Raw genomic sequence first — 13715 nt, forward strand, 5'->3', positions numbered from 1 at the left:
CTCAAGGTTGGAGTGCTACGATTGGTGATAAAACACGCATTTGTGTTAGTGATACCCGGTTCGGCAGCAGTTAACCAAGGTGTTCATGCAAAGCTGTGAGCGGCCAAGATGCTTTCAATTGTGGTGAAAAGACTCACAAAAATGACTTTGTGAGCTTCGTGTGAGCCCCAGGAAAAAGAAAGAAGAAAACAGGAAGAAGTTTGATGTCAAAAGAGTAGCCATTTTAGAAAATCAAAACAGTGAAAATTCTCGGCTCTTCGCGTGAAAGCGCAAAAGAAGGTGCAAAAGTTTGTGTTGTGTCTATCGAAAATGTTTTGAACTGATGGAAAGTGCAAGCAGTGCAAGGTAGGTGCAAAGTTTTATTGGTGCACGCTTAGTTTGTGGCAATATTTGCGATCGTTCGATTTGCCTGTTTGGAAGAGTCTTTTTCGCCGCGAAAATTGATGCCGTGCGCGTCACAGGTTGGGTGGGGGTGTTGAAACCAGAAACATTTGTTTATAATCAAATTTTTGTTTATTGTTAGGACGAATGGTCGTAAGTAACGCACGCATTCGAGTCGGGTAGGGTGTGCAAGGAACGAATCGACACGATGTGCGTGAAACTAAGCTTTGTCCTAGCCGAGGAAGCTGTGGCGTACGTGCGGAAGCGCCGATGAAAATTAGAAAAAAAATCTGTCCAAGCACCGAACTCAAACGTGATTTAAGAAGCGGGTGCTTGTTCGGACAGGTTCCTTTGCCATTCAGTAGGTAGAGGGGGAGGTAAAAGACCGCTGCGGGATGTGTGTGGAATGGCGTGTATTTATTTCGCACGCCAAACCGCGAAAAGATGGATAAAAACAGAAATCTTGTCGTTTTTGTTTGGTGCATTCTCGCGGCACGCTCCTTCCAACAACCAACGTTGCGTGCTAGCTCTCGCTCTTTAGGTTTCTCTTCTTTGGTATCTCGTTTTCGCTCCCGTGCGCTGCCGACAGATTTCATTTTCCTTCTTCCTCTTTTTTCCATACTTGATTCATCTGTTGCCGCGATCGGTGGTGGACTGTGAACGTGTGCACGAGTGTGTGCGCTTTTCACCTGATTCTTCGTCCAATGCACACCACTTTCGCTGCAGCATAGGTGCATTTTCACTGTGCACCGCTCTCACTTAGTTCCGGTGAAATTTCTCCATCGCTCTGGAAGTTAATTGGCGCCGTAAAGAAGCAATTGGGCCGGAGTATTTTTTCGGTTTGCTAGTGGGTTTTCGACATTTCAATCTTAGGTTTGAAATATTGCCCCAAACATTTTTAATCGACACAGGAAAAACAGAGTTTTGGCCAAAAGAAGCTTTTTAAATTTTATAAAATATTCGCCCACAAACAATGCATTGGCGAGATAAAAAAATCAACAAATCATATGAATTTTAGTTCGCATAGCGCGCATTGCAAGAGAGGTTGCGTAGATTACTCACGTTGATAGTTCTATTATTAGATTGTCTCGTTTCATACCGACTAGTAGATGCACGCCGCTCGGAACAATGTGTTCTGTGGATAAGAAACGAAAAAACATGTTTTTCTGCTGGACCAGCGGCCGATGCGGATCAGGAGTTGGCAAACATTTTTCTACGAAGCAGGAATTTATTTTATGAGCGCAATTTATTCGTTTGCTTTATAACTATTTATGCAAAAAAAAATTTTTATTATACGCATGACAAATTAATATCATGCTAAATATGTCTTCATTTAAAACGTAAGACTATGTTCAACAAGATTTAACTGGTTTAAATTCATTTTCTATAATCATTGTTTAACAATACACAGAATATACTTGAGATTGGTGCTTCGTATTTATTATTTTTATAAACGAAAAACACTTGAGCTCCCCAGGTGCCGGCAGCAGTTTTCGCGAACAGAGGTTTGCCGACCCCTGATATAGATGCGACAAAGTATCGCTTCAGAGCAGGCGCACTACCATCGATACCGATTGTATAGTACGGCCGCCAAATAATTGAAATAACAGGAGAAGCTGTAGAAGACGGAATATTCTAACTGTCAAACGCAACGGTGACGGTTGTAATATTTTTAAGCGATTTCAAATGTTTCTTTTATTCGAATATTAAATCGATCAATGATAATGATGATTCCTATGGTAACACCGTGTCGATAGAGTCGATGCTATGAGTTGATTAAAGAAGGCCGAGAATGAAAAGTACACAGAATATTTTCAGCAATGTATTGTTTTAAATTAGTGCCTATAAATCACGCTTTTATTCTAATTCGGCAATTGTGTATTTCAGAAATAATGTGGCTGCGAAGCGAAACTAGAGATCGGCGTCTGCGCTCAAGCAGTGTTAGAAGTGCGGTCAAATTCAAATCATCACTCAAAGTGGCAAACCAGCAGAGAACCAGGAAGAGTGTTTCCCTAGAGCTTGTGTCGTCGTCACGCCGCACGTCGGGCACCTCCTCGTCGGTTCCCAGATGTCGACAGGACGTGTCCACCACATCCACCACGACGGCGGCGGCGTCGAAGACGACGGCTCAGGCAAGAAACGGGACACCTTCCCCTACGGTTGCGCCAAAACCAACCAGGGTCGCTAGTCCCCGGCGCACGTACAAAGGGACTCGAACTCATCGCGCCACGGCTACTGCGAGCGGTGGCAAAGCGAGCAGCCGGGAGCCGGTAGTGGCAATTCCTGAGGACTGTAAAGAAAACTGCTGGCAGGATAGTAACGATCTCACACTGTTCGACGGGTCCACCGTAATCGATCAGAAGCACTTCGTGGAGGTGCCCATTCCCTCTACCCATCACAGCTGCTCTCCCTCGACACCGCAGCAAAACGTTCTGCCCGATCCCGGTCTTAACTATCCCTCCCGAGAAGCGACCGACGAGGCGGTTGGGGGAGGGTTGGGCTCGAAAATTGTTACCGACGAGCTGGGTGCGCCCGAGGACGCCATCAATCAGTTCGGCATCATTTCGTACGATTCCAACAAGAACACACTGCTGGACCATCATCCGGCACTTCCATCGATCAGTTCGTCTTCGTCGATGCTTCCGTCGCAATCGCGCGAAGAAGAAATGGAACCATTCAACTCCAAATGCATCACAGAATGCGACAGCACGACGGAGCTGGGTAGCGAGGCAACGACATCTGGGGTCGTGGGGACGAGTGGACATTGCGGCGGGGGTGGAATCGGGGAGGATACAATCCTACCGTCGACCTCCGGCGGAGGCTTTTGTGTCAAGTCAAGTGCAATCATCATATCTGCGGCGTCGCTGGACGTTGTCGTTCCGGAGGTGGACTCGACCACAGACACGATCGCACCGGATACGTCTACGGCGGATCTTACTGGCGATGTAATCGCCCCCTCCTTCCCACTCAGCAACTCACCAATCGGGTCATCCGGTCCAACGACGATGCCGTCGGCGTCGATGACGTCGTCGTCATCGCTCTCGTCATACTCGTCATCCTCATCTTCTTCTTCCTCCTCGTCATCTTCTTCATCGGCTTCCTCGTCGTCTGGCTCGTCGCTGGCGGTATCGATGACCGGTTCCTCGCTATCGTCCAACTTCCAGTCGGCCGCCTACAGCAACTGTTCTTCGCTGTCTGGCGGGTACGAAGAGCAGCCGCAGTCTAGCTACTCCCCGAGCCAGACGGCAGCCGCAGTGGCCGCTGCCTCCGACCTGATTTCCATGTTCGACGAGGAACACTACAAAAACGCCACCGACCTGGGCCAGTACAATGATTTCTCCTACAATGCGCTGTTGACGCAGGCGTTACTCAGCTGCGGCGATGCGGCCGCTGGTCTCAATTTAAGCTGTGGCACCTCCTCCTCGGGCGTAGACAATCTGAACGAGTCGGCCTTCCTTTCGTCCCTGAACACGACAGCTATCGAAAATCTGAAAGCACTCACGTCACTGTCGGGCCTGGGAGGTGGCCCGTTGGATGGTGGTATGCTGGATGAAGGGGCCAGTTCTAGCTCGTCGAGCGGAGGAGCCACCTACCTACCAGAATATGGGCAACAGGGGCAGCTGCAGCATGGAGGTATGGTGTCGGAGGAATCATTGATCCATAACATCGAGTGCAATGAAACGATTCCTATGTGTGGCGACGAGAGCGGCTCTACTATGCAAATGGACAACAACGAGTGTATCGAGATGGAGGTAAGTGTGGAATTTGATAAACAAAAGCTTTAAATATGAAAGGTGTTGTGGTTACTAAGGCACTATGGTTACTAAGATCTTCTTAACATGACTGACGCAAATACAAAAGCCAACTGTTCCAATCATAGCAACCTGTTTTCAATTCACTCCATTTTCCTCCCTACAACGCACAGGAATCGAACGATGGACAACATGACGAATCGGCGTACAGGTTCGATCCGTACTTTTTCATCAAGCATCTTCCACCGCTGACCTGCGAGATGCGTTCGAAGTGTCCGGCCCTGCCACTAAAAACCCGCTCCAGTCCCGAGTTCAGTCTCGTGCTTGATCTCGACGAAACACTCGTACACTGCAGCCTGATGGAGCTGTCCGATGCGAGCTTCAAGTTCCCGGTGCTATTCCAGGAGTGCAAGTATACGGTGTTCGTCCGCACCCGGCCGTACTTCCGCGAGTTTCTCGAGAAGGTGTCCCAGATCTTCGAGGTGATTCTGTTCACCGCCTCGAAGCGTGTGTACGCCGATAAGCTTCTCAATCTGCTCGACCCCGATCGACGACTGATCAAGTAAGACTAGTGGTGAAACTTGTGCGATAAATGGTTACTTATATTGTTTCCAATCCCTACCAACACAGGTACCGTCTCTTCCGTGAGCATTGTGTCCTAGTCAACGGCAACTACATTAAAGATTTGACGATTCTCGGAAGGGACCTTTCGAAAACTATTATCATAGACAATTCTCCGCAAGCTTTTGGGTAAGTGCGTTATCTGTATTCCGATGGGTGAGTGATAATTAAATTCTGTGGTTTTCCTTCTTTTTTACAGTTATCAGTTAGAAAATGGTATCCCAATTGAGAGTTGGTTCGTCGATCAGAGCGATTCGGAGTTAATGAAGATACTTCCCTTTTTGGAGCGTCTGGCCGAGATGGTAAGATTGAGCTTAAAGTTGGTTGCCTTTCCATTGCCTAAACTGTGTTCTTCTCTTCCCCATCTTATCTAGCGCGAAGATGTTCGCCCGCATATTCGTGAAAAGTTCCGACTTTTCTCGTACTTGCCTCCGGACTAAAATGTTGAAATGGCATCAACCTGCACGTTCGGTTCGTCGGGAAGCGATTAGTTAATTTGACAAGTTTATTCTTCACGTAAGCACCTTTAAAGCAGCAGCAAACAAACATACACACGATATGGATCGTGTTTTTTCAAAAACTATTATCGTCCTTTGAATTCTTACTCTAGTAGTATTACCCAATATGGTTAGTTTAAAACGGAGAAATCTCGTAACAGTAAGCATTATACGGCGAATCAAATCACCGTCGAAAGTGTGTAAAGGATGTAGCAGTAAGGATGATGGTTTACATTTAAAAGTGTATGACGACGAAGAAGACGATACTTGCACAAGCACAGAACAAACAATCTATAATGGACATCTTTAAATAACTAGTAAATATCAAAGCATATATGTTCAAAACAAACTGAACGAAATTACTACATGAAATATCCTACGAATTGAATCTGGTGGAACGGCATAGCCCAGCATAGCTAATTGATTGATTCTTAACGAAATATATTCATCGCACTATAGAGAAGGCTCGGCAAAATAACTATCGGTAAAACAAAAGACACAGAACAGAATTGGCTTTTGCTGATGGGTGGTTAATTTGAACGTTCTGTACTTGTTTGGACAGAAAATTAACAAACGAGATAGCCCCACTATTGCCATAAGAAGCGGAGAAGAATTTTCACGCAACTTAGTAGAAACCGATGCATTAATTACGCAAATGATCAAAAACTGACATGAAATCAATATTTAATACACACTTACTCAAACCACATAATGTACTTGTAAGAATGGAAAGTAATATTTAACATAACCACAGAGATAAAATGCAAAAGAAAATGGTACCAGAACAGAACAATTTATGTGTAGGAGAGATAATAAGAACGAGTAGGGTGAGGAGAAACTTGAGATAGGATTCTTCAGTCAGTTGAGTCGGTTAAGTGGTTCAGTTGTATGGTGAAATTTCTGGTTATATTGTATTGCAATACGTAGATGATAGAGGTAAAAAGATGATTATTCGAATTTGATTACGATCGACATTGTTACATGGTAATGTTTCTTCTTCCGTTGGTTTATATTATATATCAATTAGATGATAGTGCGTAACATATTTTTTAATTTATTACCACATGATTATAACGTCACCAGCCGATGTACAACGTAATTGTATGATATGTTTACGAAAAGCAGCAGCAGCAGCCGGGTTGTGTTGTATAAGAGCGGAAAGGAAACGAATTAGGAGACTTTAATTTAAATAATATTATATACTGGTAGCGAACTTGCCCCCTCTCTGCTATTCGTGTGTGTTGACTGTGTTGTGTTTGTCAGCGGGACACATTTCTTTCGAAATCATTCTTTACACCAAATGTTGATGTACTTGTTACGAATGAATGATATCAAACACAGAGCACCATTTTAAGCTACCTTTCCGCGCGCCGCCAGCCTAATGCATGCTTAGTGGTGCGTTTCAATTGTCCGCTAGTTGCTAGTTGTTAAATTTTGCTTCGTTAGAATGAGATTCTTTAGTTCGGCGAAACAAATCTGTTAGTGATGACGATTCGGGGCCACTGAAAGGCTCACGAATTCCTTCTTTTTTTCTCTTGGCAGCCTTCACGATTACGAGTGGGCTGGTTGGCACGAATCAAAATCGAGCTTTCGGGTGTCTTAAGCGTGTGCACCTTTGCCGCTACCTTTCAACTTCCATTTCAAACTATTCTTTTTACCTACATTTTTTAAGACATTGTACTGAAGAGATTTGTTTCATATATAATAACAATAATAAAACATTAATTTCTCTATAATGATCATTCCTTGTTTTGCATTATGCTCGCGATGACAAACCTGTAAACCTGAATAGTGGAAGTTATAAATATGACATAGGATTAGAAACGTTTCGGTTCCAGCGAAGTTTGCCGAACAACATCATTACCGAAAATGACGCTTGCTATGATTTAACATTTACAAACGGACCGAAGAATCTGGATCTAATAAGAGAAACGGTATAGAAAATTGGTCCCTAGCGGTATAGAGAACCTATAACCCAAACAAAGATAAAAGAAAACTTTTCCTAAAACATATTTTGTGTGTCACAAACGTACTCGAATGATAAATTATATTTTACTTTCACTGTTGTAAAATTCGTTACAACAATTTTAATCAGATGATACGTTGAAGTTGATTTAAAATCTCCCTGCTCGGTATGGTTGGTATGGAACACTATGGTTTTAAATTTGAAAACACTAAAAAAATCTTAAAAATTTTATAAATTATCAGTACCATGATTTAAACCCGCTTCTTAATATCACAAGACAGTCTTTCACTAGAAGCATTATTTGAAATTGTGATCATAAGCGAAGGGTACATTGGAATGCGGAAGTTGTGTTGAGAAAAGGTGTACCTTTGAGAAGAGTTGCAGTTTTTCTTGACGAAAAAAGAGTGTATGATTGTTTTTTTTAAATTTTCCTTTGGTTAGTTTTTCGGATAGCAGTCTTAACCCACGGACCAAACGTTTCATCCAGTGTTGTTTATTTAGTGCATGGTTTTTATTCACCTAATTTTTAGTTGTGTGTTTATGTTTGTGTGTTATAATCGCTTAGCGGGAAACCAAAGCCAATTCAACAATCAATTCGCATTAAAAGTCCTCCCCAATAAATCGTGCGGTTTGGAATTCTGCCCATTTTGATCATTCCTAACCGATTGTAAAACGGAAAACGGTTGTGATGGGATTTTTTCTTCTGTCTCTTAATTTTGTTTAGTGTAACTGACAATACTGTCGTTAGGTTGAAATACTTTGCGTGTAGGTTTTAGTTACTTGTTTTATCGCCATCCGGTTGAGTGTTTAGCGTCGTTTCCAAGTATCATAATTTAGTTTTCTCCGCCGTAGGCGACAATCGTTCCTGCGTCCACGAAACAATAATTTTACACAAATACACACGACAATAAACACGTTTGCACGCATGTGCTAACACCACCACCGGGGGATTTCGTTTGTCTCCCGTATGAACCCGGGTAAATTGGAATAATTTACCCTTCTTAATTTACCCATCCCCTCCTCCCCATCGTGGTCGGTACTGATTTGTTACTTAGGCGTTAATCAGAGTGGTTGTTGTGCAAGTTAGACCGTGAAAGGTTCCCCAATTTTCCCCGGACACCAAACGTTCGGAGAGAGAGAGAGTCTACTCAAAGGAATAGCTGTGCAAACAGAGGTCATCCTAAACTGTGAACCCACCGAATCTACAATGTTTAGCTAACTTGGTTTCGCCGGTCTGTTTCTAGAACGTCTTATGAGTGGAAACCAAAAACATTAATTGCATTAATCCGGGACACAGTCAGTGTGTGGTTTTGTTTCATCTGTTACTCGCTTTCGCCTTGTGTTGGTTTTGTTCAAATTTGCTAAGTGTAAATATATATATTTATATATATTTATATATTCATATCAGTACCGTGGTTGTCTTTACCCTAGTCATATCAACACGATGTTCTTTTTTTACTATATAAAAATATATGTATATATTTTATTTATATCCTTGGGGAGATGCAAGTTGTTGCGTGCTTCAGTTTTTTGTTTGTTTGTTAAATTGTTTTTTTTTTTCTTCTGTGTGATGCTAATAATCCTGCAGTACGATCAGTATCGGTAGAAAGAGCCATCATTGCCCATCTTTGTTCTGTACTGCGCTATTTAATGTTACATATATCATCACGTTTGGAGTTGCCCACATAAAAGCATACCTTATAATCAATTGAACCATTCGTCCGCGCCCGCTCCGTCTCTCTCTCTCTCTCTCTCTCTCTCTCCTTCTCCTTTTCCATCTTTATAAATAGCCCGTCAATTCAAAATTTCCCAAAAGAAGTTGTTTATCAATACACAATCGTTCGCCACAAACGTTCGGTTTCTACCGTTCAAAGAGTGCATTCCTTTCGTCTAAATGTATATACCCCGTGGGGTATGGAAGTATATATACTAAACATTACTATAGTTTTCCGTTGTATTCGTTAGTTTGCTTGGTAAATATACACTTCAATGTTGCCAAAAAGTAGTAGTATCACCGTTTTTTTTGCGACAAGTTAGGAAAAATTTGGCAACGATCCGGTTTGCCAACGACGATCGAGTTTTTGTTCAAGACTCCCCATTCTGCCTTCGGTTCAACCTCGCCTTTGGGGCCTTAGTCGACTGACACGATCCCCCCCTCCCTTCATCCCCATCTCTCATTGTGCTCCTAAACTCGATGTACAAAATCGTGGGGAAATAAATGTTTAGCCCTAAGAATCGGTAACGCAGGTCATTGAAGGCCATCGATGTGTCTATATACTTATCTAACTATCCTACTGGGGTTAGGTTGTTGTAGCGTTTTGTTGGTATCCTCTCCGTACGGGGTTTGGTAGTGCCGAAGTTAGGGAAACGGTTTAGCAGTTTAGATATAGTACCACCCAAGTTCCCACAGACACGTAGGTGATCGACGCGGAACGATGCAGTTCCACGATGGCGTCCACACAGTCCTTGCTGGGCTGCCGCTTTGGTGGCCGTTGGCAGGGTGGCTTCTAAGTGCTGGTTTTGAGGCTTAAAGGATGGTGCACGCCGTGCCGTGCATAACTTCACTGATGAACATGGGCGTACCAGCGCCTAGTCCTCCGTCAGTTTTTTCATTTTCGTTCTGTGAAGCGCGAGCGGATAGCGGATTAGGGTTTGCTGAGGATCATCGTTGATCTAGAGTGGTCCGCTCAGACTTACCTGATCGTACTCGCAGTCAAAGTACCGACTCTGACAATCCAGGCAGCGGCACTGGTCGGACATCTTGCAGGTGATGCCGCACTCTTTGGCCACCGCTTTGTACAGCTGCTTGCTCGATTTGTACAGAATCTCCGGACCCTTCACCTCCGGCTTGGGTGGAGCGTGTTGTTGCTCGTAGATCGGCTGGGAGTTGCTGTACGAGCTGCACTCTTCGTCCAGCGAAAGTGTATCCTGGTTTTCGTTCGAAAGACATGTCTCGTCCATGGCCATTGTTTCCATTTCTTCGGCTACATGGGAGAAGTCCATATGGTTAATGTCAATTATACGGTTATTTTGCCACTATCATACATATTAACAGTCCTTAGGCTTAGAGTATCATCTTTTCGAATAGAGTATCAACTTTTTAAATAGTAAAGTTTACATTAAAATTTGGTGAAAGATAAAATATAAAAAATTTAATCCATAATTTTTTTTTCGTTGAATCCAAACATTTTCATACTTCCTTTCGTTGAATTTTGATCTATCTTAACAGACACATTTTGGTTCGTTGTACTGGTCATTAATTTCTTTAATTGTACTAGAAATTAATTCTCTACTCAATTTTTTTTAAAGTATTTTTACCGACTTACTCTAAGTATTTAAAATAACTTAGCTACGAGAAGTTTTCGATATTGCGAGTCTTATTTTATATCACAATAAGTATAAAACTGCATTTCTTGAATGTAGTTATTTTGGATACTATGAATTGCTTTGTGATCTTAACCGAGTTCTTTGTAGCGTTTTTTTTCACGCTCTTTTCAACATCCTTGAGGCTCGCCATTTTTGAAGAAATTTCGAATCCGTAAACGGTTACTTTTTAGTATATGGTATTTGTGTTAGCTCGGTGTGAAGTAAAAAAGATCGAGCCAGAATTCTTTCAACTTCTTTTCAATCTTATATTATCAAAACAAAAACATAAAATAAAAAGAAGCTTTCTAGTGCACAATATTTTTTCCCGTGGTATCACTTTTTCTTTTGGAAAGATAAAAATCATGAACAAAACATAACCAGGTCTTCTCTCCTTTACACCGAACTATCAGACAAATTACTAGGTGAGTTAAAATAGCAAAAACGCCATAAGATAGGAAACAAATATACTAAAAGTAAATCTTCATGGATCTAAAAAGTATTAAAATTGAGAAAATTATAACATGTTGACAACTAGTGCGTAAAATGGTTATGTTGGTTCTCTAAACTGGTCGAACAGAAAAATTAGAAAATGGTTTCCTTTATGTAGCTTAGGTTTTTAACAAAAGTCTTTTATTAAAATATTTAATCGTTTTTGAGATATTAAAAATAAAAATTGAGATATTTTGATTCTAGTGTTAATGTTAAAATGTACTTTGTTTGTAGTATCTGTCAAAGCTGATTCTGTGAGGAGATACACTAGATGATGAAATAGAATCAAATGACTTGTTAGAAAAATTGCTCCAAAAAAGTAACCATCCTAATACCAAACTTAACACATAGGGGTGGATGGGGTAATACGCACCCCTTAAGGAAAACTATAAAATTTTCTAACAACTTGGCTCTTGATTGTTGATTTTATCACTGAATAGGATTCATGAAGGTTCAAACTAGTTACCAGTTCAGGAATGTTTGCTTTTTTTGCTAAGAAAAACGTAATTTTTTCAGTTTTGAAAAAGTTCAATTTTTTATCGATCTGTATCTGGTTGAGGCAAAACGCACCTTTGCTAGGGGTAATACGCACCACAACAAAGGGGTAATACGCACCACAACAAAGGGGCAATACGCACCACAACAAAGAGGCAACATCCACTGTCAAATAAAGATTAGTTTGTTTACAAACTGGTGCATTTTACCCCGACATACTGGGTGCGTATTGCCCCCATTCATGGTTGAACACATATTCATCTAAAATATGAGTAAATCTGCATACTTTCCGAAATTTTCATGAACAGTCTCAAGCACTGATTCTCAATTCACTAAATTTCGTATTCCTCGTTGGTAAATATCGGTTTTTGCACTTAATATTCCTTAGCGGAATGGTTTGTCACATTATAACAAAAACTGTCTGAGCTGAGAATGATTTTGTTTTGCGTTTATTTCGCGTTTCTGTTGATGTAGAGCTATCAAACTCACAGGGTGACCATATTTCAGTTTGATCTTGCAGGGTGACTACTTTTTACGCGTTGAAAACCCGTTTTTCAAGGGAAATGGGTAAGGGTGCGTATTGCCTCAGGGGTGCGTATTACCCCAGCCACCCCTACAAACAGTTCGATAATGTTTAAAATCGTGCCAATTATATTTCTTAACACGTTTTAGAAAACTTCTAGTTTTAAATGTGAACCCGCATACAAAAAGGACCCTTATATTGAATGGATCTCCCTTTCTTACGTACCAAGATCCTGCAGGCCTTCGTTGCAGTTGAGCTGGTAAAGCGGATCGCAGGAGCCGGTGCAGGTGAGCAGGTTCTCCTGCGACGGCGTGGTCGTCGAGCTGCAGGTGTACAGGGACGAATCGATGGACTCCTGTTTGCGCGTACCACCGGGCGATCCTTGCTGCTCCGAACCGGCCGGGGCGAGCTGCTCCTGGGACGACCGATTGTTCGACATCATTTCGTAGCCGAGTGCCGTCGGCGAGAGGTTCAGTATCGATGTTCGATTGTTTTCCTTATCCAACGCTGCGAGGCGATTCTGGCGGGTGGTGAAGGTTAAAATGTGAATACACCCTTGTGAGACTTTCTGATTTTTCTCCCAGATTCAATTGTCCGGACGTGATGCTTACCTCTTCTAGTACATGCTCGTACGAGGGCGGTGGGCTTAGTGGTATAACGTTTGTGGACTCTGTGTTGGTGAGTGACGGATTGTCATATCCTGAAACGAGGCGTATCGGTTAGAGAACGGACCGAATGCCAAAAGAGGATCGTCGGTCGGTGGTCAAAAATAAAATCCAAACTGAGGCGTAGAAGGAAGCGTTTTCGGATCTGGCTTGATCGAACACAAACACACACACACCCAAATCGGACCGACCGGGTCGCTCGGCGGGAATACCAAAAACAAAAAAAAAAACAAACAAAAAAGCGAAATCCCGGCATTTTACCTAGTATTGGTTCGTCGGTAGTGTTACTGGTCAGTATTAAGGCGCGCCGGTCGTTGCTCATCGAGACAAGGCTATCGTTATTCTGCTCTGAGTCAAGGGTGGTGGTGCTGCTGCCAAAGTCATTTGCGCTCGCACTGTTCAAAAGAAGCGTCCCGACCGGATTGGATTGGCTATCTACAACGACATCCTGCTCCTGAGAGGTACTACGCGACGACCCACTACCCATGCGGAACTTTAGCTTAAACGGTGCCATTTGCCCCGCAGCAAGAGGCAAAGGGAAACGTAGCACAGGGGGTTGTGGTCGTCCCCGTGGTTTTCTGTGTTTTGTTTACTGTGCGTTCGGGCGAGCACGCGGTTTTTCTTTACCCGTCCACGGTCAACGCTACGGTTACAAGGTGGAGAAGCGGTAGAGTAGCGTTTTTCAAGTACCCACACAACTGGAAGTAAACAAAGGATATATTAAAGAGATAAGGAAACAAGGTGACAGAGAGATATAAGGAAAGATAAAAAAAGAGTTGGAAAAATGAAAGACAGCATCATCGCAATGGGAAAAGCGGAAAATGCGAGTGGAAGATGGAGCAGCAACATTACGGAGGGAGCGATAAAAAGGTGAAAAATGTATCAAAACAATATGCAAGCTATGAAATAGAACCATCGAAGCATGGAGGACGGAAAAAAAGGCCAAGCAAACGAGCATCT

The 13715-nt window shown here is 42.6% G+C and overlaps 2 protein-coding genes across 2 annotated transcripts; one reads left to right on the forward strand and one right to left on the reverse strand.

The window, feature by feature from the left end:
* Positions 1 to 218: 218 nt before the first annotated feature.
* On the forward strand, positions 219 to 6993 carry LOC131263805 (CTD small phosphatase-like protein 2). Its single transcript, XM_058266064.1, has 6 exons — positions 219 to 345; positions 2269 to 4133; positions 4307 to 4695; positions 4764 to 4883; positions 4954 to 5056; positions 5129 to 6993. The coding sequence occupies exons 2-6, from the start codon at positions 2274 to 2276 to the stop codon at positions 5192 to 5194; spliced, it is 2538 nt and encodes an 845-aa protein (XP_058122047.1). The 5' UTR covers positions 219 to 345; positions 2269 to 2273; the 3' UTR covers positions 5195 to 6993.
* A 2743-nt stretch (positions 6994 to 9736) lies between these two features.
* LOC131265823 (uncharacterized) lies at positions 9737 to 13269 on the reverse strand. Its single transcript, XM_058268153.1, has 5 exons — positions 13017 to 13269; positions 12702 to 12790; positions 12316 to 12610; positions 9915 to 10201; positions 9737 to 9837 (listed from the first exon to the last, which is right to left on the reverse strand). Exons 1-5 carry the CDS (start codon positions 13267 to 13269, stop codon positions 9745 to 9747), a joined length of 1017 nt encoding a protein of 338 aa, XP_058124136.1. The 3' UTR covers positions 9737 to 9744.
* Between the last annotated feature and the right edge of the window lie 446 nt (positions 13270 to 13715).

This window comes from Anopheles coustani, chromosome 2 (assembly GCF_943734705.1).
Source record: "Anopheles coustani chromosome 2, idAnoCousDA_361_x.2, whole genome shotgun sequence".
NCBI lineage: Eukaryota > Metazoa > Arthropoda > Insecta > Diptera > Culicidae > Anopheles > Anopheles coustani.